A 24,378-nucleotide genomic window follows, 5' to 3' on the forward strand; every position below is an offset into this window, starting at 1 on the left:
CGATACTTTGTCGCCGCGGACCCTATATGACGCGCTTTCCTAATATATAAACTAACTAAAAGAATTTGTTGCTCGCATGTTTTTGGTATTAAAATAATCTGTGGACAATATACTACTGAAATATATAAGAAACTGAATTTGTTGCTCGTCTTAAAGTATTAAAAATCGATACTTTGTCGCCGCGGACCCTATATGACGCGCTTTCCTAATATATAAACTAACTAAAAGAATTTGTTGCTCGCATGTTTTTGGTATTAAAATAATCTGTGGACAATATACTACCGAAATATATAAGAAACTGAATTTGTTGCTCGTCTTAAAGTATTAAAAATCGATACTTTGTCGCCGCGGACCCTATATGACGCGCTTTCCTAATATATAAACTAACTAAAAGAATTTGTTGCTCGCATGTTTTTGGTATTAAAATAATCTGTGGACAATATACTACCGAAATATATAAGAAACTGAATTTGTTGCTCGTCTTAAAGTATTAAAAATCGATACTTTGTCGCCGCGGACCCTATATGACGCACTTTCCTAATATATAAACTAACTAAAAGAATTTGTTGCTCGCATGTTTTTGGTATTAAAATAATCTGTGGACGATGTACTATCGAAATATATAAGAAACTGAATTTGTTGCTCGTCTTAAAGTATTAAAAATCGATACTTTGTCGCCGCGGACCCTATACGACGCGCTCTTATATTATATAAATTAACTAAAAGAATTTGTTGCTCGCATGTTTTTGGTATTAAAATAATCTGTGGACGATGTACTATCGAAATATATAAGAAACTGAATTTGTTGCTCGTCTTAAAGTATTAAAAATCGATACTTTGTCGCCGCGGACCCTATATGACGCGCTTTCCTAATATATAAACTAACTAAAAGAATTTGTTGCTCGCATGTTTTTGGTATTAAAATAATCTGTGGACAATATACTACCGAAATATATAAGAAACTGAATTTGTTGCTCGTCTTAAAGTATTAAAAATCGATACTTTGTCGCCGCGGACCCTATATGACGCACTTTCCTAATATATAAACTAACTAAAAGAATTTGTTGCTCGCATGTTTTTGGTATTAAAATAATCTGTGGACGATGTACTATCGAAATATATAAGAAACTGAATTTGTTGCTCGTCTTAAAGTATTAAAAATCGATACTTTGTCGCCGCGGACCCTATACGACGCGCTCTTATATTATATAAATTAACTAAAAGAATTTGTTGCTCGCATGTTTTTGGTATTAAAATAATCTGTGGACGATGTACTATCGAAATATATAAGAAACTGAATTTGTTGCTCGTCTTAAAGTATTAAAAATCGATACTTTGTCGCCGCGGACCCTATATGACGCACTTTCCTAATATATAAACTAACTAAAAGAATTTGTTGCTCGCATGTTTTTGGTATTAAAATAATCTGTGGACGATGTACTATCGAAATATATAAGAAACTGAATTTGTTGCTCGTCTTAAAGTATTAAAAATCGATACTTTGTCGCCGCGGACCCTATATGACGCACTTTCCTAATATATAAACTAACTAAAAGAATTTGTTGCTCGCATGTTTTTGGTATTAAAATAATCTGTGGACGATGTACTATCGAAATATATAAGAAACTGAATTTGTTGCTCGTCTTAAAGTATTAAAAATCGATACTTTGTCGCCGCGGACCCTATATGACGCGCTTTCCTAATATATAAACTAACTAAAAGAATTTGTTGCTCGCATGTTTTTGGTATTAAAATAATCTGTGGACAATATACTACCGAAATATATAAGAAACTGAATTTGTTGCTCGTCTTAAAGTATTAAAAATCGATACTTTGTCGCCGCGGACCCTATATGACGCACTTTCCTAATATATAAACTAACTAAAAAAATTTGTTGCTCGCATGTTTTTGGTATTAAAATAATCTGTGGACGATGTACTATCGAAATATATAAGAAACTGAATTTGTTGCTCGTCTTAAAGTATTAAAAATCGATACTTTGTCGCCGCGGACCCTATATGACGCACTTTCCTAATATATAAACTAACTAAAAGAATTTGTTGCTCGCATGTTTTTGGTATTAAAATAATCTGTGGACGATGTACTATCGAAATATATAAGAAACTGAATTTGTTGCTCGTCTTAAAGTATTAAAAATCGATACTTTGTCGCCGCGGACCCTATATGACGCACTTTCCTAATATATAAACTAACTAAAAGAATTTGTTGCTCGCATGTTTTTGGTATTAAAATAATCTGTGGACGATGTACTATCGAAATATATAAGAAACTGAATTTGTTGCTCGTCTTAAAGTATTAAAAATCGATACTTTGTCGCCGCGGACCCTATATGACGCACTTTCCTAATATATAAACTAACTAAAAGAATTTGTTGCTCGCATGTTTTTGGTATTAAAATAATCTGTGGACAATATACTACCGAAATATATAAGAAACTGAATTTGTTGCTCGTCTTAAAGTATTAAAAATCGATACTTTGTCGCCGCGGACCCTATATGACGCACTTTCCTAATATATAAACTAACTAAAAGAATTTGTTGCTCGCATGTTTTTGGTATTAAAATAATCTGTGGACAATATACTACCGAAATATATAAGAAACTGAATTTGTTGCTCGTCTTAAAGTATTAAAAATCGATACTTTGTCGCCGCGGACCCTATATGACGCACTTTCCTAATATATAAACTAACTAAAAGAATTTGTTGCTCGCATGTTTTTGGTATTAAAATAATCTGTGGACGATGTACTATCGAAATATATAAGAAACTGAATTTGTTGCTCGTCTTAAAGTATTAAAAATCGATACTTTGTCGCCGCGGACCCTATACGACGCGCTCTTATATTATATAAATTAACTAAAAGAATTTGTTGCTCGCATGTTTTTGGTATTAAAATAATCTGTGGACGATGTACTATCGAAATATATAAGAAACTGAATTTGTTGCTCGTCTTAAAGTATTAAAAATCGATACTTTGTCGCCGCGGACCCTATATGACGCGCTTTCCTAATATATAAACTAACTAAAAGAATTTGTTGCTCGCATGTTTTTGGTATTAAAATAATCTGTGGACGATGTACTATCGAAATATATAAGAAACTGAATTTGTTGCTCGTCTTAAAGTATTAAAAATCGATACTTTGTCGCCGCGGACCCTATATGACGCACTTTCCTAATATATAAACTAACTAAAAGAATTTGTTGCTCGCATGTTTTTGGTATTAAAATAATCTGTGGACGATGTACTATCGAAATATATAAGAAACTGAATTTGTTGCTCGTCTTAAAGTATTAAAAATCGATACTTTGTCGCCGCGGACCCTATATGACGCACTTTCCTAATATATAAACTAACTAAAAGAATTTGTTGCTCGCATGTTTTGGGTACTAAAATAATCTGTGGACGATGTACTATCGAAATATATAAGAATCTATAAAAAAGAAGGAACGCGAGATAGTCGTGCGCGACGCGGATCCGATGTCAAAACAAAACGTGCCTTTATCTACTTTCAGACGATACAAAGCGCTGCTGAACATTTCGCACGATGACATGAAAAGGCTTCTCTTTTCAAGAAACATATATACTTCATATTGGCGTAAGACACTGCTATGTCTTTTTATATATATACATATATGCAAAACTGTTTGAAATTAACAAAAATGAAATTTCGAGATATAGAACGATAAAAGATAATCATATGTATTCTGTAAAGAGCAACAAATTCAGACTTTTATATATTTCGATAGTACATCGTCCACAGATTATTTTAATACCAAAAACATGCGAGCAACAAATTCTTTTAGTTAATTTATATAATATAAGTGCGCGTCGTATAGGGTCCGCGGCGACAAAGTATCGATTTTTAATACTTTAAGACGAGCAACAAATTCAGTTTCTTATATATTTCGATAGTACATCGTCCACAGAGTATTTTAGTACCAAATACATGCGAGCAATACATTTTTTTATTTACTTTTACTTCGCGCAAGTGAATGGTACGGCGCGGCGAGACTGAGTATATAGTGGTATTAATTAAATAATATACTTTTTTTAAAATATTTTTATGTTATTTTAGAGCAACAAATTAGCAACAAATTCTAGTGTATTTTATTTTTTGATTCGAGCTTTATATATATTTTTTTCACTATGGGGGGGGCTGGCTTAATGTCAAGCTAGCACCCCCCACTTTGAATGTAAATTCCTGCTAAACGGTTTGAGCAACAAAATTCGGACTACGGCAACTAATTAGCACATAATTAGCACTAAATTATTTTATGTATTTGATTTAATTTGGCGTTGGTGGGGGGGCTAACTTAATATGGGTATTATTTTTGTACTTATCTGACAATGAGATACACACACTCCGACATCTTTGTAACATAAATAATTTTTTTTTTTTTTTTTTTTTTTAATCAAAGGCTTATGCCTGTTAAAATAATAAATAATAAAGATTATTAGCTCTAACTGTGCGATATAGATATGCACTATTTCGAGATGGTTGAAGGCTGATGCCGACTGAAACTTTTCGATCTAATTAACGAAGGCGAAAAGTCTCGAAATTTGTTATCGCCTTGTCATCAAGGACGATCGCGATTCTATCTTCGATCTCCGCCGATCTCACTTGACGGTGCATAATGTATGCGCATGTAGTATAATGTAATACAAATGCGAACGAGCAATTTTCCGCCTTGACGCTTTTCCGCTCCTTCTACGAAATCCGATTTTATCGGATGGCAACGAATATTATCGTTGTATCGTATCCGATCGTTGCATACGAAATTTCCTACTGTCTCGATATTTTATAGCTCGTATATAAAAATATTACTACGTTTTTAAAATCATATATTTGTTTCCTTGGGACTTAAGAATCGTTTGACAATCGTCGATTTCAAAATATATATGCGACAAATATTATATAAATACAATAGCAGTATCCAATACATAATTAGATTTGCTTAATCGTGTGTGAGTCTGTGTTTGTTTCTTTTATTCTTCCAATGCGCCCATATCGGGCGATCGAGATAATGCTTACTTGACCAGTTTAAGAGGTGGATTTAACGATATTATGAGAAAGAAAGAGAGAGAGAGAGAGTGTGTGTGGTCAAAGAGCCCGTTGCTCCGCCGATGGAGACACCTTGTCAAGCAAGATTTAGTCGGACCGCGTGTTGCGTACCACGTGATACGCACACCTGCATGGTTTGGCGCGTGCTACGAGATGCATCTGTCACTGCTGTTGCTGTTGTCGAATGCATTTGTCGTTCTTTTTCCAAGATTATAAACAGCCTCTATCATTTCGATTGCTTTTCGCCTTGACAGAAATTTCAGCTTTAATTTCCATAATATATGTACATATTTGATATTGAAAATTACAAGAAGGACAAAATCGATATCTTATATCAATTTAAATAAAAGAGTATAATGTGTATATATGTAAGACGTAGGGGGATATCAGTTATGAAATTTTATTGATCTCGAATTTTTTCAATTTAATTAAATTTTTACTTGAACTTTTATATTTAACGTCAAAGATGGAGAAGAAAAGGAAAATTGGTCTAAATTCACGAATAAATATCGATTATAGCTATAATAGAGATATAGATATGTCACTAAAAATTTTCCACAAACAATCTATATCTGTACGAACTGTATATCGACGAGCGTGTATTAATCGCGGACTGTACTCGTGTGAGGCCTTCGACACCGCGCGTCACGTCGAGAAGGAGATAATAATTTCTAGCCGCAAATTCTCGTAGCCTTGTCTAAGTAGGCTATGTACACACGAACTATTCATTTATCTATCCGTGTACGCGCGTGTAAGGAATGACGCTTTTAATTTTTTTTTTTTCTTTTCTCCTTAACGCTTCCAGATCTATTTTAAGCAAGAGGCGCGGGTTGAGATAGCGCCGCGGATTCGGGTCATCACGAACCGCTGTTCGCGTCGTCCCCGTAGCGAGAAAATTGGTTCGCGCGATCCCTTATGCAACTGCGAGCACGCGCGCGCAACTTTGCATCCATCCATTGTCCATTACTCGACTCAAGTCGGCTCGGTTCTCTCTCTCTCTTTCTCTCTCTTTCTCGATGTGCAATAGCGGGAGGTACCGTTGCATATACTGCATCGCGTGGCGAGAGTTAGCAAGAGAGAGAGAGTCGACAATTTCCAGCCATCGCAACGGCAGGACAATACGCTTATTGCGAGACTCTCCGCTCGTCGTCCTCTGTCGCAATTTACGAGCCGCGGTCTTAGGTACCGTTGCTCTATAATCCATCATCGAAGTATCTTCGATCATCATAGATTTTCAAAGTCAACGTATCTTTTTTTTACGGGGAAGAGTGAAGATTTTTATCATTTTATGCGTGATCTTTCTCTCTTTTATATAATTCTTTTTTTATTTATTTATTTTTCCCGTAGTATCGTCGCTTTCGATAGCTCCGCGATTTTAATCGGTCTAAATATATTTCTTCGACGCGATACGTAGCTTGACAGTTAAACCAGAGGCTTTGTTTAATCGAAGACTACCGGTTGCGCGCGATGATGATTCATTGCAAAACGAGCGGGTGAGCGAGCGAACGAGCCTCTCGTTGCTCTCGAAGGTCGAATTGTCGCAACCGTGTCTTGTCGGTTGCGGTTCGAAAACACTCACGGTGAGAATATGTCCGCAGCTGGATCCTCCTGAAGCGCAGGTCTGCAGGTGCATCCGCGAGGCGAGGTAACGCGTATGCGGGCTCTCGCACGTGCGTGCTCGCATTTTACGGTGACATCGGCGACGCGCGTTTTGCGTTTCGTAGGCAGACAAATAACGCGCGCAGAGAAAGGCACCGGTTGTGCGCTCGTTGACACCATCTTGTTAACAAAGAATATTTTGTCCAATCGATTAAAAATGTTTGAACGATGCGAGTTTTAACTTTATCTTTGTGATCCCATAAACGATCAATTTATGGTTTTATTTCTGGAAAAGAGAATCTGATTACGAGTAAAATTTATAATATAATCTTAGCAATAAATATTTTTTCTTCTTCTTTTTCCGAAGCTTTTCAGTATTTCATTTCAATCGAGCAAACAATTTAAAAAAATTATATTCCGTGTAATAATATTAATACACACACACACACCTCTCTCTCTTTCTCTCTCTCTCTCTCTCTCTCTCTCTCTCTCAATATCAATAATACTCCAATAGTAATAATTATATCAGATAATTTTTTTATATAGGATTCTTAATTTTTTAATAAAAAAAAAAGCAAATGATAATTTTCCGTGAGCGATCTAAGATATTATTAGAATTCATAGTTTTGCGATTGTCTTACGTTTGTTCGCTCGCGAGCCTCCGCGCGGGAGATGCAGATGCAATTGTGAAGAAAGAGAGAGAGAGAGAGGAAAAGAGGGGAGAGAGTTGTGCGTGGGAGTGAGATGGCATCGAGAGCGCGATGTGGGTCACTAGGAAATTGTTAGTCTGTTAGTCGTTCCGACAGCCTTCCTGTGCACGACTGCCAGCTGCGTGGGCGTTGTAATCCCACGGCGGGTGGGCTTAGTCCCAGGACCTAGGTAGGATGCCTCAGGATCATTCAACCTGTATTAATTTATACACGCTTGTGTTACGCGCCATTATTCTCTTCTCTTCGTTCTGTGTGTTTCTCTCAAAAACATTGCAAAAATTTACATAATATCAATCATTCGTTATAAAAATCGGATTAGGCCAGATGTTCGATGTGAGAAAGACTAAAATTTTTCAATTAATATATTTATATTTGATCTTCTCGAAATTATACCTGAAAATTGTTCTTGCGAAATAATTAATAATTGATTAATTCGTAGAAGCAAATTTTCGCGTCACGCCCCGATGCAACGCGTGTTGCAGCACGCGTGACGCGTCACCTCCCAGTCACGGTGGAGGTGCGTGCGTGCGGGTGCACGCTAGTGATCAAGATAGCGAAATTGTACAATAAGGAAGTCATTAAGAACGGTTACATCTTTCGGAAGGGTTCTCTCCGTGAACGAGAGATTTACTCGATACCTGTTTTCGTTTAATAAGATTTCTCTCAGAGAACGCTCGTTTTATGAGATGTCGAAATTATTGAAACTTAACGTAAAGATGGGAGATAATGAGACGCGTCTCAGGAATTTTTTCTTTCCCTAGTCATACTAGAAATTACGTAAGCAGAGAATTAATCAGATATACATATTCAATTTTTGTAATTTATATTTTTATATAAAAAAAAAAATTGCATACATTTTTTTCTTAATTACGATAAAGATATTTTTATATTAGTTACATTTAGCAATAATGAATCATCTATTGGACAGTTGTTTTAATAATGTTATCATATATTTTATTACATTATAATAAGCTTGAATCGATAAGACGGTCAAAGTAGATTAAATCAAATTAAAGGAGGAAAGAAAAATGATCGTACAAGAAAGAATCAATAAAAAGTATTTTATATTCGGAATCATTTATTCGCGACATTCGAAAGGAATCCCGCGTCTTCCCTCGTTAATCGTCCGCGGAGGAAATCCGCCGATAAGGGGTTAAACTAACGCGGGCGTATTCGCGTGCGATTAATTTATGAGGTGTTAAACGGCCGACTCGAAGGGTGCATTTTAATGCGCCCCTCGCGCCTAACGTTTATGCAACGCGATCCAACGAGACGTGGTGACGTAACGCCGGCGTCGTTTCTCGTGCGCAGGAAATTGGAAGTGTTGCGCGGCGATAATGAGAAAAGGTGTCCCCGAGATCGTCCTTAACGATACCGCGTGCCCTGCACCGGTGCACGTCACGCGGCGACACCCCTAACGACTCCATTTACACCCCCGCGTCCTGTTTACGCGCGGAGTCTCGCGCGTTTATAGGGAGCACTTTCGCCACGCGAAACCGCAATCTGGGTTATCTCGTTTGATTTTTTTTCCTTTTTTTTTCGTTCTTTTTTTTCTTTTCTTTTTACGTTACGCTTATACAGCAGAGCGTGAAATAAAATATTTCGTTCTCGATAATTTTACCGTAATACTTCTATGTACAGAATAATAAGACAAATTTATTAGTGCAAAAAAAAAAAAAAAAAAAAAAAAAAACTAAATAATTTTCTTAAAAACAATTTTTTTTTTATATATACTAATTGATTTGTCTCATTATTCTGTACATAGAAGTATTACGGTAAGATTATCAAAAACTAAATATTTTACGAGATATTAAATTTTTTATATCAAAATATGTCAGATTAAAATATAAAATTACTCAAAAAGTACTTGATAAAAAAAATACTTTATTATAGCGTTTTGGAAAGCTCTCGATGTCAGCTACAAGAGTACTAAATAAAAAAAAATGGGGATTTCCGTTTAAGATTTTAAAGTTGACCTTCACGTGACCTTCAAATTATTTTCCAAGGTCAAATCATTGTCACCATCTTATGGCCCCCTCGAAGCCACACAAATTTTGTCTGAAACATTTTTCTCTTCCGTGCTTGGTTTTTGAGATATTCGACTGTATGGATTAAAATGGGCCATCCAGTATATTTATGCATTATGAAGAAGGTTCATCGTGTCCCACACGTCGGACAAAATCTATCATTTTGAATGAACAATTGGATACTGATTTTTAGCCCGTTACTATTCTCTCTTCCGTTCGATGCCTCGTACATAGTTGATCACATAGCGTTATAGTTTCTTGCGAAATGGGCGAGTCACTGACATTTCTCTTTCTGCTCGACGTGCGCGTCAGGAGTGACTCATTGTCGAAGACAACGAACCCCGAAAGGAAACGAAGTGAGTGAATGAAGCGATGAATGGATTTTCTTATGAATGAATTTATTACCGCTTTGCTCTCTCTCTCTCTCTCTCTCTCTCTCTTTCTCTTTCTCTCTCGTCGATGACGACGCGATGGCGATCGTTTTTTTCCCTCTGTTTTTACTATACTCCTCCTCGTTAAATCGTCGTTTATTCCCGAACACGTCACGAGTTTCATGGTAAAGACAGTGTCTTTCGAATGTCGTTTCTCTATATGTTTATCTTTCACGAAGCTAGTTATTTCAGATTGATGGAGAAACGTATCACGAAAATGAAAATTGATTTGATCGAAAAATCTGTCAGATATTAAAAGAACACTCTGTCCTTCCGAGACACCCTTGTATATACAACATGTTTCGTATAGATACTGATACTACCAGCATATTCCTTTGTCAAAAAAAAAATGAGCATCTTTTTCTTTTAGCAAAATTGCCAAAGATGCATCATTTTTTAATATACGTTTATTATTTTTATAAAATAAAACACTTTCTTCATTTTATTTTATAAAAATGAAATGAAGAAATCTTACCTTTATTGACATTAAACTAAATTTCTCTATAGCAACAAAATGCGTTCTTTGATTCTAATATTAAGTAGTGTGTTAATGTGTATAGTACGTAATTTCCAAAATTTTTACACGAAAAATCGAGAAACAAGAGAAATGCAAAAATGAAAAACGAGAATGTATTTCCGGGAACTTTTCCATAGAAAAAGATGCTCATTTTTTTAACAATATTAGATTATTGATCTGCATCCTATTTATATGGGACATCCCTGTATATAAGGAATGATTGCATTGTATTCTTATATGCATAAATTACGTCGTTCTTTTAGAGACTAGTTATTTTTCGATTCGAGAATTAATTTCTCTCTCTCTCTCTATCTCTCCCGGTTCTTTGTTTCTGCAATAAATTACGTTCTTCGGATCGATCGTTTTTACCGCCGGGCTCTCGCGAGAATTGCAACTCGCATTCGGTGAAAGGCGGCGGCTCAGCTGTTTGCAGGCATTTATGAAGCGCGCGGTTAAACGCGACGTTACAGAGAGCCGCGGAGATAATCGTAAGCGCTTACGTTACGTTACTTGTGTTTCATAACTGCTCGCTTAGGATAGGAAAAGTGTGCCGTAACCCCGCGCTGTGAAAAGTGTGTCACGTACATGCAGACCGAGCTGTGTATATACATATAACGCTTACACACACGGAGATATGTACTCGCGCGCTTCGACAGCGCGTACACTAAAATTGGAACGGTTATGGAAAAGATTAGCGTTCTGACCCCCCTCTCCATTCCGATGACCCCTCTTCCCCCCGCTACATGAGAATGACACGGGAAAGCTTGGCCCCGTGTCTTTAAATGAACAAGAGTGAAGAGAATAATTTATTTTTTTGAATAATAATTTATAAAATAATTTTGAAATAATAATTTACTTCTCTTCTCAAAGATCGTGTTATAAAAAGTAATCGGGAAAGATACGAGTGTATGAAATAACGAAGTATATTAACGAGAAGATGAAACGTGGAAATTTCTCGAAGACTTCGAGAAAGGGGTGCGGTGTGTCCGCGTGTAAGGGACGAGGAGAAATCCGGTTATAACCTGTGACCTATATGTAACCGTCACACGGCCGTCGTTTAACGGGAACGAAAGTGACGTCTTGACGACGCGACGTGGGCCTCTGCTCTCGCCTTCGGTCGGGCTGCGAGCTGACATTGGCTCCCGTCCAGCCTCTCTCGACGATGCTCCCAATAAACGTGGCGATCGAAAGTAATCCCTTAGAGAAAAATTAAACATTCGATTTTTATAGTATGGAAATATTTTACCCATGTTTGAAGAAAAAAATTATTTCTTAGAACAAAAAGGTGTTTCTAAAAATTTTACGTTTTTTTTTATCTGATAAAAATTATTAGAAATAAATATGAGAAAAAATTTAAATGTATAAGGAGTAAAATTTTTTTCCCGTATATTAAAGACGTGTATTAATATCGATTAAAAAATTACAAGCTTTTCGGAGAGACCGAAGCGTACTCTCGAAAATTTCACGTAATCATCGGTCTTTTCGAGAAGGAGAAAATATCCTTTCAGGACGACGCTTGAAAATAAAAGTCTCTTCTTCAATCATAGATCGTACACTTATCAAAGGGGCTTTCAGTATTATGATCATCGTCCATTCGCTGCGGTATGTGTTATTATTCGTTTCCGGCTTTCCATGTGCATCGGCGCGATCGATCGGCGCATCGATCGATCGCACGGTTCGCGATACGTCGCTCGTAACAATTGTTCCGCGCGCGCGCGCGCTCATCGCCGCTCCCCCTTTTCTTTTTATTTCGTTCGCGGGGCCCCGTGGTCGCGTGACAGACGTTATGTACTAACCACTTCCTGCGCGCTCACCTTTGCCACATTGCTTGCGTACAGCAGGGTAGGAAGGTTACGGGAAGCAAGAAATGGCGAAGCAATCTTGTCTTGATGATCGTAACAATAAATATCGTGGAATAAATATATCTCTGTCTAGAAAGAATTATATATATACAGGGTGTCCCATTTTAAAGGACCCACTCAAATATCTCAGAAACACTGCGTTAAATCGAAAGAAGTTTCAAACAAAAGTTGTGTGGCTTCAAGGGGGCCATAAGATGGTGACAATGATTTGACCTTAGAAAATCATTTGAAGGTCATGTGAAGGTCAACTTTAAAATCTGAAATGGAAACCCCCATTTTTTATTTAGTATTCTTCTAGCTGACATCGAGAGCTTTCCAAAACACTATAATAAACTATTTTTTTATTCAGTACTTTTTGAGTTATTTTATATTTTAATATCTTTTGATATAAAAAATTAAATATCTCATAAAATAGTTAATTTTTGATAATCTTACCGTAATACTTTTATGTACAGAATAATGATACAAATCAATTAGTATAAAAAAATAATAGTTTTAAAAAAAATTATTTACGATGTATTTTTTTAAACAATTATTATTTTTTTTTTTTTTGCACTAATTGATTTGTCTCATCTTTACATAAAAGTATTACGGTAAGATTATCGAAAACTGAATATTTTATGAGATATTTAATTTTTTATATCAAAAGATGTCAGATTAAAATATAAAATAACTCAAAAAGTACTGAATAAAAAAATACTTTATTATAGTGTTTTGGAAAGCTCTCGATGTCAGCTACAAGAATACTAAATAAAAAATGGGGGTTTCCATTTAAGATTTTAAAGTTGATCTTCACATGATCTTCAAATGATTTTCCAAGGTCAAATCATTGTCACCATCTTATGGCCCCCTTGAAGCCACACAACTTTTGTTTGAAACATTTTTCGATTTAACGCAGTGTTTCTGAGATATTTGAGTGGGTCCTTTAAAATGGGACCCCCTGTATATATATTTTTTTTTCTCCGTTTAGAAGCTAGATATATATTTTATTAATTTTGTACTTTATTAATTTTTTTCATTAAACAAAAAAAAAAGATAAAAAAGACTAATAAATAAAATAATAAAATAATTTCTTGTCATTGCAATTTACGAAAAAAAAAAGAAATGTCTCTTAATAGTGTTTTTCCTTTGTATGGATGAAAAGTATTAGAAAACGCTTACGATAAAAAAACTTATTTTAGAAAGTTGCAGCGAAAAAAATCTTGAAAATATTACCTTTGCCTGGAGTTTTGAACAAATAAAACCTGGAATATCGGGAAATTTTTTTCTTTTCGCAAGATTTGAATAGACAACCTGGAGAATAATCCTTTCGCTCTTGTTGCGTGTTTTAGGGCCGTGAAAGCGTTCCAGCAGGTGCTATGGGTGGAGCCAGGATTCCCGCGGGCCTGCGAGGTTCACCTACGGCTCGGCTTGATGCTGAAGGTCCACGCTGAGTTCGACGCCGCTTTGAAGCACCTGACCCTCGCCCTGATCGACGCCACCACACCTGCTTCCTTCTCCAAGCTCGAGAGTAAATAGCAGGCTTGTCTTCTCGCATTGCGAAAAACCCGAGGGAAAACGCATCAACCCATTTACATCGGCGGCTCTTGTCAACAATCCCCCGGCTCGCTTGCTCACTTTCCTTCCACCATGAACTTGACCGCTTTTTCAGAGATACTCGCATCGTTCTCGTCTCTCAGTTTTATCAGTTTGCAAGCTATCTCTAGCTATTTATTTACATTTTTTTTTTTTTTTTTTTTACTTTTAACGTAGATAAAATTTTACAATAGCTTTCGATATTATTCAAAATTAAGTAATAACATATTATTAATTATCCAAATATATCGTGAATGTTTCTTAATAATTAATTCATTAAATTAATGGCGATATAACGGACAAATAATGAGTTTTATATATTTTGTAACGTGAAATTTACAAGCTCCGATGAGAAAGAAGTTTTAGAGTGACGGATGAATTAAAAAAAATATCATTTTCAATTAATTTCAAACGATGGATTTTGTTTTAATAAATTATATTAAAACAATATTAATAATTGATAAGTCTTGAACATTAAAATTCAACGAATGATGATTTTGTTACCTCAAGAAAAGATTGACTCCTGAATTTCGTCGAAAGATCCCGTCATTAGGATTGAAATCGTATACGTCACATATACACGCGTGAAACCTAGATTTCCTAGGCATGGAAGTTTTTCGCGAAGATGAATCAGAATGATTGTCGCTGATTCATGATTCCGAATTGCAGGCTCTCCCCGTAATGATTCGATGATTCGTCCAGGAGTCTCTCTCTCTCTCGGATACTGGGAATGTATAATTCCCCACCGGAAATGGCACTTTTTTAATAGTCAATCGCGCTTTAGTACTCTGCGTTGATACCACTGCTTCGCTTCGACGTTTATGACGGAGGAAGTTAATCGGAATCTACCCTAATCGCTCATTCTCAACCTCACCCCTCAACTCTAGCCGATAAATTTCGCTTCCGGCAAATATTATATAATATTTCTTTTCTATAATAATTTCTATAATATTAGATTGTTAAAAAAACGTATCAAGGAACCTTGTTTCTTATCTGTGTGTCGCAGTAAAATTTCACATTGCTCACTTGTACGAGGTTCAGGGCAAGTATCGCTTGGCCAGGGAACAGTACGAGGTCCTGCTGAAGGAGAAGGTACTGCCGTCGCATCTCAAGGCCGATATCTGTCGTCAATTGGGTAAGTTCGTTGATCCGTCTGCTAATAATAATATAAATAAGAGCATGCAAATATAAATTTATTCCAAACTGAATTCTCTAGATGTAAAATAAAACTCTTAATTAAAAGGACTTTAATTGTTAAAGATGAAAAAAAAAAAACTAATTGGGAAGTTGTGTTTTTTTTTTTTTTTTTTTTTTTTTTTTTTGGAGGTGGAGAGTACGCGTATTATGAAGCTAACTTTGTTGTGAATTATCTAACTTATATTCTTCAAGAATACTTATTTGAGACGATTTGATTGTCAAACGCGACATAAACAATTATAATAATAGCGAGATTCTATTTGCTAAAATAAGACACAAATTTATCTTTTTTTATATTTTGTTTCATAAAACTTGAAAATTGTGTCGGTCACTCGATATCTTCGTTAAGGAAAAAGAAAAGAAAGATCGTCTTGCTAGTATCCCGTATAAATATTCAAGATGCTAGATAAAGGAAAAATGAGAGATATCGCGTTCGGAAATATTTAAAGGTTCCGATACATTCTAATTCTAGGGGAGTATGCAAATATTTCATATATAAATATTTAATACTTTGTAGAAAGAGAGAGGAATGTGAAACAAAAATATCACTTTTGGAAAATTTTGGTTGAAAGTCTATTTGACGTCTTGCTGCGTAGGAGAGGGAGAGAGGGAGGGGAAGGAGAGGGTGTGTTAAATACAATATTTAACGCGCGATAAGCGTAAAAGCAAACCGACAAATTTATTTTAAACTTTTGAATGTAAATTCGACGGCGAGAATATCTTTAAATTTTCGATACGAGTTAGAGAAATCTCTCACAGTTTACAAAAATATAATTAAGTGTGCTTTTTTTTTTTTTTAGAAATTTTGATATAATATATATTTTTTGTATATAAATATACGTGTTTAAAAAAAATTATATTAAGTGGAAAGAGCGTACACGTTAATCTTTTAGAATTGAACATCGATGTCATTGTGAACAACTTTGCATTACTTTGGAAGGTTCCGACTTCACTCTAACTCTAATAGGGGGGATACTTTAGCGTACCCCGTCGCGATTCGGCGTCTAGTCATAGTCTAAAACAGAAACGAAAGAGAGGGAGAGAGAAAGAGAGAGAGAGAGAGGGGGGGGGGACATAGGGCAGGTGCGAGAGAAACGAAGACTGCGGATAGTTTTCCCACAATCATCGGAGTCGCTCTCTCTCTCTCCGTCCCATTCAGGGCTGCCTCTCCTTCCCTCTCTGTTCCTCGTTCATTCACTCTCCCTTCCCCGGATCGCCTCTCCGTCTCATCCCCGGCCCACCCTAACCCGGAATAAATCAATACACGTGTCTGCAGACTACTTGGCAGAGTGCAGCCGGCACGCCAAGAGAACCGACCGAATTCGAGTGAGGCTGATGAAGGCGCGACGATCCGAGGGCAAAATCACCCTTTCGCTCGAGGCTCGTCGTGGGGGTGATATTTCTTCCTCGTCTTTATTCGTTCCGACAATAAAGAGATCTAAAATGTCCTCTTCGTGCTTCTTCACAAATAAAGAGAATCCCGTCTAATGAGAGTTTTTTTTATGCCTTCGGATACTAAATCGCCACGACTGACCCTTCAAACGGCGCCTCGAATGCGCTTTCTTATTCTTCTTCCCTTTGGAACGGATCGCTTCTCGGTGAAAGTCACACGTCTCGCATCTCCCAAGGAGGGGTTGCGTCTTCTCGAGGACGTGATCGGGCGAGTGTTGCGAACGGGATTTATTTTACGACCCCGTTTATGGTTCCTCGCCTGGATTGTCCCAGTCGCGACTGACCGGTTCCGCTTCCCTTTTTTTTTTCGGAAGGGACATCGTCCTTCTATCCGTCCTTTTAGCGAGGAAAAAGGACAAGTATCTCGTTGGCTGAATAAATTTCACGATACCACCGTTAATTGCGATTGATGTGTGCGAAGAATTTCGTATGATGAAACGGAAGATTTTTCGTAGTAAAACTAGAGTTACACACGGCATCGTAAAATCGACAGATGTTAGAATTCAGGTGGAATATAATTTTCCGAATTCGAAGAATATAATATTTTCGGAAATTCAAAGAATCGGTAGAAGATTTCTCGGAAAAGATGGGATTTAAATCGACCGAGAGATTCTCGGAGGCTTGTCCGGGGCCAGGTGAGCACACAATGTAAAGGTGGACCCGGCAGATTTACGAATTGGGCGCGTATAGGCATTTACGAATGGGACAGGTACTCCAGGTGAATAAATAATATTAAGGACAGACGAGCGATCGACAATTATTAATCTTGCGGATAAGGAAAAAATGGCGGGAATAATTCCGAGACAGTTCTGAAACGCGAAAAGTCTTTCTGGCTTGAAATGCAAATCTACTAAAAGAAGGATTAATTTGACAAATTTACTGAAAAAATTTGATTGAGAGAAACTATCATACAACGATTCTCGTATTGTTCTGATATTTGTTATTGAGTCGATATATACATATATATACTGGGTGGCCCATTTTAATACATCCAGTCGAATATCTCAAAAACCAAGCCCGGAAGAGAAAAATGTTTCAGACAAAAGTTGTGTGGCTTTGAGGGGGCCATAAGATGGTGACAATAATTTAACCTTGGAAAATCATTTGAAGGTCATGTGAAGGTCAACTTTAAAATCTTAAATAGGAACCCCCATTTTTTATTTAGTATTCTTGTAGCTTGCCTCGAGAGCTTTCCAAAACACTGTAATAAACTATTTTTTTATTTAGTATTTTTTGAGTTATTTTATATTTTAATCTGACATCTTTTGATATAAAAAATTAAATATCTCATAAAATAGTTAGTTTTTTTTTGCACTAATTGACTTGTCTCATTATTCTGTACATAAAAGTATTACGGTAAGATTATCGAAAACTGAATATTTTATGAGATGTTTAATTTTTTATATCAAAAGATGTCAGATTAAAATATAAAATAACTCAAAAAGTACTTAATAAAAAAATACTTTATTATAGTGTTTTGGAAGGCTCTCGATGTCAGCTACAAGAATACTAAATAAATAAAAAATGGGGGTTTCCATTTAAGATTTTAAAGTTGACCTTCATATGACCTTCAAATGATTTTCCAAGGTTAAATCATTGTCACCATCTTATGGCCCCCTCGAAGCCACACAACTTTTGTCTGAAACATTTTTCTCTTCCGGGCTTGGTTTTTGAGATATTCGACTGGATGGATTAAAATGGGCCACCCAGTATATATATTAAAAGTACGCTCTTCTTAATTAATAAAGTAAAATAATTATTAAAATCATTGAATGTACGGATGGAAGCGTAATTGAGTTAATGTTGGCCAATCGGGCAAATTAATTAATCCGAGCAGTTTCCACGTGGCCACAGTTCCGCCACGTGTTCGCGCATTTATATATTTATCGCGAAAAACAACTTCTCGCGAGGCGTTGCTTTTCCCACGACGATTAATCCGTAGGGTATCAACAGGTAAATACGTGCTGCAAAAGAAGCGGCTGCCATAAATCGACGTCATTATACCGTTCGCAAACCAAAGGTTATTTTTTTTATTATAATGTATTATTATATCACACATAATATTACACGTACATTTATAATATTATAATATATCGTATATATAAAGTTTTAAAAGAAAAGAAAGTTCTCCGAATTCAATACTAATTGAATTTTTACTTTTTCGACTATTCTGAATTAAATTCTTTAGGTTAATTCTTGAAAGGAATAGTTTATTGCTTCAGTTACACTCTGATAATATATGATACCGAGTCGTATAATATGTCAAACAAAATCGTTGAAAATTATCCAAGCTAGAAGAAAATATCTCTACAAAGTAAGAAAAAATTTGAAACTTTTTTGCTCTCTCTGAAGAAATTATTTAATTTGAAAGAGTGAAAAGGATTAGCAGTAGAATTAAGATATCTTATTAATTTCTCATGAAAAAAATTTGCATCGAATGCAGTCTGTAAATTTAATTTATCGTCAAAATGGTTAAAAAAAAAAAAAAAAAAAAATCATCCACTTTCGACGAGAAGATGAAACACTCGTGCTGCGCACAGTAGTCGTTTTTTCGCGCTTCTACGCCTATGTTTATAGAGGGGTAATACGAGACAGTCCTTCTTAGAGAAGGGACAGCAGTGTCGTGACTGCCAGAGCTATCCCTAGGCTGTACCTGCGAAAATCTATTCAGTATAGCTCACTAGTTCGTCGTCTAGCATCGAGGTAACACCTCGTGCGATTCTAGAAGGAAAGCAGAAGGGCGCGTGTTCGATGAAACGCATTGTCGCTTGCAGGATGGATGTACCACGTGGTTGACTGTACGGTGCTGGGTATAACCAGACAGCAGAAGCAGGCTGTAGCTATTCATTGTCTCCAAAAGTCCATCGAGGCTGAACCTAAGAGTGGACAGAGCCTTTATCTTCTGGGTCGTTGCCTGGCTGCCTCCGGAAAGGTCCACGATGCGTTTATCGCATACAGGTAATGTGCAAAAATAAATAAATAAGAAAAGTGAATAAGAATAATTCGATCAAATTCGAGATATGTTAGTTGCGAAATTTATCTTACACAAATTTTTTTATATATTTTTATTAAAATTATATTTTCGGATTATGTTTTGTGAGGGATGTAAATAATTTAAATAAATGTCATCTTTACATAATAAATTACTTATATTATTATTTAATATGTGTAAATATATAATTAATTTAATATAATATAAAAATTAAAAAATATTTTATATATATATATATAATCTGAAACCTCTCGTATTTTTTGTGATTATTATTTTATAAATTGACATTTTACATAAAAATTCAAATACAATCTAGAATATTTGTTTTCTTTTTTTTCTCAATTTGAAAATGAATATTGTTCTGTTCTCGGCAGAAATTCCGTCGAAAAATCGGAAGGCAATGCGGACACATGGTGCAGCATAGGCGTTCTGTACCAGCAGCAGAATCAGCCTATGGATGCACTGCAAGCCTACATATGCGCTGTGCAGCTAGACAAGACCCATTCGGCCGCTTGGACTAATCTCGGGATACTTTACGAAAGCGTTAGCCAACCGAAAGACGCTCTGGCTTGTTACGTCAACGCATCCAGGTAAATTGCACGTCACACACAATGCAACGCGAATCGTACTATATTTGATATAAGAGCGTTTGTCAAACCATTTAATTATTATATATATAAAGCCATTTCAATCCTGTTTTTCAACACCGATAAGAAATTGCTATTATCTGATTAAATAATTAGACTATTAATGATTTTTAGAACTAAATATATGATTTCTAATCAAGTATTAGATTTTTTTTCGTTGTATCTAGCCTTTAATTATTACCATATATCATTTTTATTCCACGCTCTATCTCTCTGGATAAACTTATTACGTCTCGATTAGTTATGTTATTTACTCATCGCGTTTTATCATGTGTGCATTTTTACTTTTTATAATAATTACGTATTTCTAACGCGTGAATAAGATCGGCACGTGGCGTAAGTTGAAGGCTAGATTTATGTCCCGCGACGATCTAAAAAATTCACGTCGACGGACGATTGGGTTATTAGGTCAATTTGAGATAAGAGTTGTCCTTCTGGTTTTACAGGGGAAACAGCAACGCAGCGAATTGCACGGGCCCATTAGTGGGCTTGGGTGGCGTCAAGTCCGGTGGCAACAACCCGATGAACCCGTCTCTCCAACAGCGCATCAACTTTCTGCAGAGTCACCTAAGTCAAGCACCACCAATGCCTTCTGTCGCTACCAAGTGAGTCGAGAAATCAATTTCTATTACAATGTTATTATGCGATTCCGATTACACGCAATCATATTAATCCTTCACATTCCATTTATAATTTTCTAATCCTCGAACATTCGAACAAACGAATTATTGTAGACGATAAATTTTATTTCTCGAATTTCAATTCTTTTTTTAAATTTTATGATTTTATTTTTCGAATCTTTATAAAATTTTTTAAAATAATTAAAAAAAATTTATTATGCAATATTAACGTAACCTTGCAATACAAAATGTGTAATGTCGAAATTAATTGGGACTACAAAAAGTAAAAATTTCATTTCGGATATCATATTTTGTAAAAGCTATTAAAACTTTCTAAAAATGTATCTTTGCGAAGAAAAAATATCTCATTCACACTATAAATATAATAAAACGAAGAACGAAGAAAAATATGTATAAAATTACTTGTTTACATCGATTCTTTGTATATATATATATAAATAGAGTCTCTTGTAATATATTTCAATGTCTTTTTTTCTTTCAACGATAAATAATATGGTAAATATGATAAATGGCTTAAATATACAAAATAGCATTGCATTAAATTTCCCTATATTCGATCAAAATAAAAATAATTTTCTCATTTTCTGAGAAACATAAGAACCAGTTTATTTATATGTAAATTTTTTTATCGAAGATTATGAATATTATTAATATAAAAATGACATTTTATAAATATCATGCTTAGAAAAACACTTTGTTTTGTGTGTTAGAGAGAAAAACACTTGAAACACTCGCTCCACAACAATAATAAGGAAAAGATGATCGTACAAGCAACGTGATTATTCCGTTTCTCCAACATAAAATCGTGTCGAGGATCTAACGATTATTGCAATAATAAAATTCATCGAACTATTTAAAACATTGCATTTGTCAAATATCACAATCGATACCGAAAAGGTTTATCATTATCATATATTTTTATGCTACATCTTCACTTGGATCTCGTCCGACTTTACCTTCAAACATATTTTTAAATCTAAAAGAAAAAACATTAGTTAAAAGTTTTGATGCACTTCTTATACTTTTTGCAGTTATCGAGCTTTTATCATATTTTTTATCTTTACTTACAGGAAGCGGCATTTGCCGTCGATCGAAGATGCTTGGAATCTGCCGATCAGCGCAGAGATCACCAGCCGGCAGCAGCAACAACAGCAACAGCAGCAACCCGGCGGACCTTCGTACAAGTATGGCACGACACCTACTGGTCCGCCACCACCTTATCCTCAAGTTCAAGGACAGAACCCTAAGCGATTTAAGGTAGAGATTTTGTGTGTGTGACTTATTTTAGAATATAATCTAACAGTTTAAATTGTCTTATCAGCATAGAAAATCTGAAAATTATTTGTAAGGGTATTTTAATAATTAAAAATGAAGATCTGTATAAAGAGATAATGTATAAGGTTGATGTATTAAGTATCTCCTGCTTGTATCAATTGATAAAGTTAAATTTTTCTTTCGTCAATAGACCGACGAAGTGATATCGGCTGCGCCGCAGCAACGACCACCGCCATACTACCTATCGTCGCAGCAGCTTCAAATGCTGCAGTTTCTGCAGCAAAATCATGGCAGTCTGACACAGCAGCAACAGGCCTTGCTCGTCCAACTGCAACAACAGTACCGTGCGATGCAACAACATCAACAGCACATCAGCAGGCTGCAACAGCAGCAAGCAGCGCAGCGGGGTCTAAGGCCAGGACAGCCCGGGCATCCCACGGCCTATGCCGGTCACCCTCAGAATCTCGGCCAGACGTCGGGCGTCATCAAGAACTATGGCATACCGCAACAACCGGTAAATATTGGATATTTCATTTTTCGAAGACTTGAATCGCTAATTTATCTTTCTCGCATGGCAGAGAGAAACTCTTAGACTCTGCAGAAATTTTTGAAATGAAAAGTTTTTATTTTCTTCATTTTTTATGTAAATGCATGTCGTGTTAAAGCTAATTTACGGAGTTATCTAATTTCGATCGGCGTTCAGTTGCAGCAGGGAGGTACGGTGGCGCTGCAGACAGGCTTTTCTGATACCAACGTCGGTTATAACACGGCGGCGACCGGAAATACTACACAATCACCAGGCATGCCTTACAAATCCGCCTCCGATCCCACTTACCCCCCTCAGAGGCAGCAAATTGCAGGCGGTGCTCAGTACGGCGGTCAGTACCAGCAGCAGCCGAATCAGTACGCTGCTCAGGGTTATACGCAAGTCTCGTCGGCGACCGGCGGTTACCCGGAGAACTCCGCTACGGTCATGGCAAATAAGGATAATTTGGACATGACGGATCAGGAATTACAGGCGCTCTTATCACAGAAGGATATTGCAACGTCGCTGGCGGAAGATCTTCTTAAGCACTTTGGCTCCGACGGCCTGGATACCGTCGTGAAGGAGGAGCCGTTGAGTGGCGGTGTAATCAATGACAATGGTACATTGAGTTCTGGTCCGTTCTCGCCATCGAATCTCGAGGAGAATGCGGCGGACGAGGCGAAGGAGATAAAGCTCGAAAAGCCAGAAGAAGCTTCTTCCCAGCGTCTGACGCAGCCGAAATCGACGGTGGAGGCTGTGACGACGACGCCCATGACGATAGCTGCAATGACAACAACTGTGACGACGGTGAAGTGCGAAACGACGGCGACAACGACGGTGAAGAGCGAGACGACAACATCATCCTTATCTTCAAGCGTAATGACGACGACGACGGCGGTGACAAACAAGAGCGAAGCTGCTGCTAATATTTCCAAGACAGAACCGATGATGATGAATTTGAAGCTCGAATCGTTGTGCGAGTCACAGCCGGAGCAAGAGCTTAGCATCGAAATGGATGCGAGAACGGTGATCGAGGCGTGCAAGGGTCAAGGGCTGAACGGCGTGCCGAATTGCTCGATATTGAGCGATCGTTCACCGCCGCCAGCACCACCGGATCCGCCCAATCAACGATTGACGAAGGAACAATTGTTGCCATCTACACCAAGCATCTTTCTGGAGCACAAGAAGGATGCGTTTGGTCCGCATCTACAAGAATTCTGTCTGAAGCATCCGATTGCTGTGATACGCGGCCTCTCGGCTGCGCTCAAGCTCGATTTGGGATTATTCTCTACCAAAACCTTGGTCGAGGCAAATCCGGATCACGGTATCGAGGTGCGCACACAAATGCAGCAGACCAGCGAGGAAAACTGGGATCCAGCGCTCAACAAAAAAGTCTGGAATTGCATCAGCCATCGTAGCCATACGACGATTGCCAAATACGCGCAGTACCAAGCCTCGAGCTTTCAGGAGAGCCTGAGAGAGGAGAAGGTGCAGGGCGGCGGCATACACGTTTCCAATTTGTCAGACTCGGATTCAAAGGACAGCACTGGTCAAACTGTCAGACGTAAGAAGAACACTTTCGGCTTGGCCGGTCGACCAGGAACTAAGATGCTGCGTTTTGGTACCAATGTGGATCTGTCGGATGAAAGAAAGTGGAAACCGCAATTGCACGAGCTCATGAAGTTGCCAGCCTTCGCCAGGGTGGTATCGGCTGGCAATATGCTTAGCCATGTCGGCCACGTGATCTTAGGGATGAACACTGTGCAGTTATATATGAAGGTATAATTAAAAGAATTTAATAAAAAAAATTAATTTTTTTTTTTTAACTGGAAAAAACGTTTCA

At 36.9% G+C, this 24,378-nt stretch overlaps 1 protein-coding gene across 2 annotated transcripts in view; it reads left to right on the forward strand.

Moving 5' to 3' along the window:
* Nucleotides 1-24,378, forward strand: part of Utx (Utx histone demethylase) — a 74,966-nt gene that overhangs the window by 45,749 nt on the left and 4,839 nt on the right. For both annotated transcript variants that reach the window (XM_070292565.1, XM_070292567.1), the window contains 8 exons: nucleotides 13,562-13,740; nucleotides 14,812-14,940; nucleotides 19,229-19,412; nucleotides 19,821-20,036; nucleotides 20,540-20,698; nucleotides 21,805-21,991; nucleotides 22,200-22,523; nucleotides 22,713-24,314. In XM_070292565.1, the coding sequence (XP_070148666.1) occupies nucleotides 13,562-13,740; nucleotides 14,812-14,940; nucleotides 19,229-19,412; nucleotides 19,821-20,036; nucleotides 20,540-20,698; nucleotides 21,805-21,991; nucleotides 22,200-22,523; nucleotides 22,713-24,314 (2,980 nt within the window). The remainder of the gene's footprint in view (nucleotides 1-13,561; nucleotides 13,741-14,811; nucleotides 14,941-19,228; nucleotides 19,413-19,820; nucleotides 20,037-20,539; nucleotides 20,699-21,804; nucleotides 21,992-22,199; nucleotides 22,524-22,712; nucleotides 24,315-24,378) is intronic.

This window comes from Polyergus mexicanus, unplaced genomic scaffold (assembly GCF_030449975.1).
Source record: "Polyergus mexicanus isolate NDT 795.1 unplaced genomic scaffold, iyPolMexi1.0 SCAF_3, whole genome shotgun sequence".
NCBI lineage: Eukaryota > Metazoa > Arthropoda > Insecta > Hymenoptera > Formicidae > Polyergus > Polyergus mexicanus.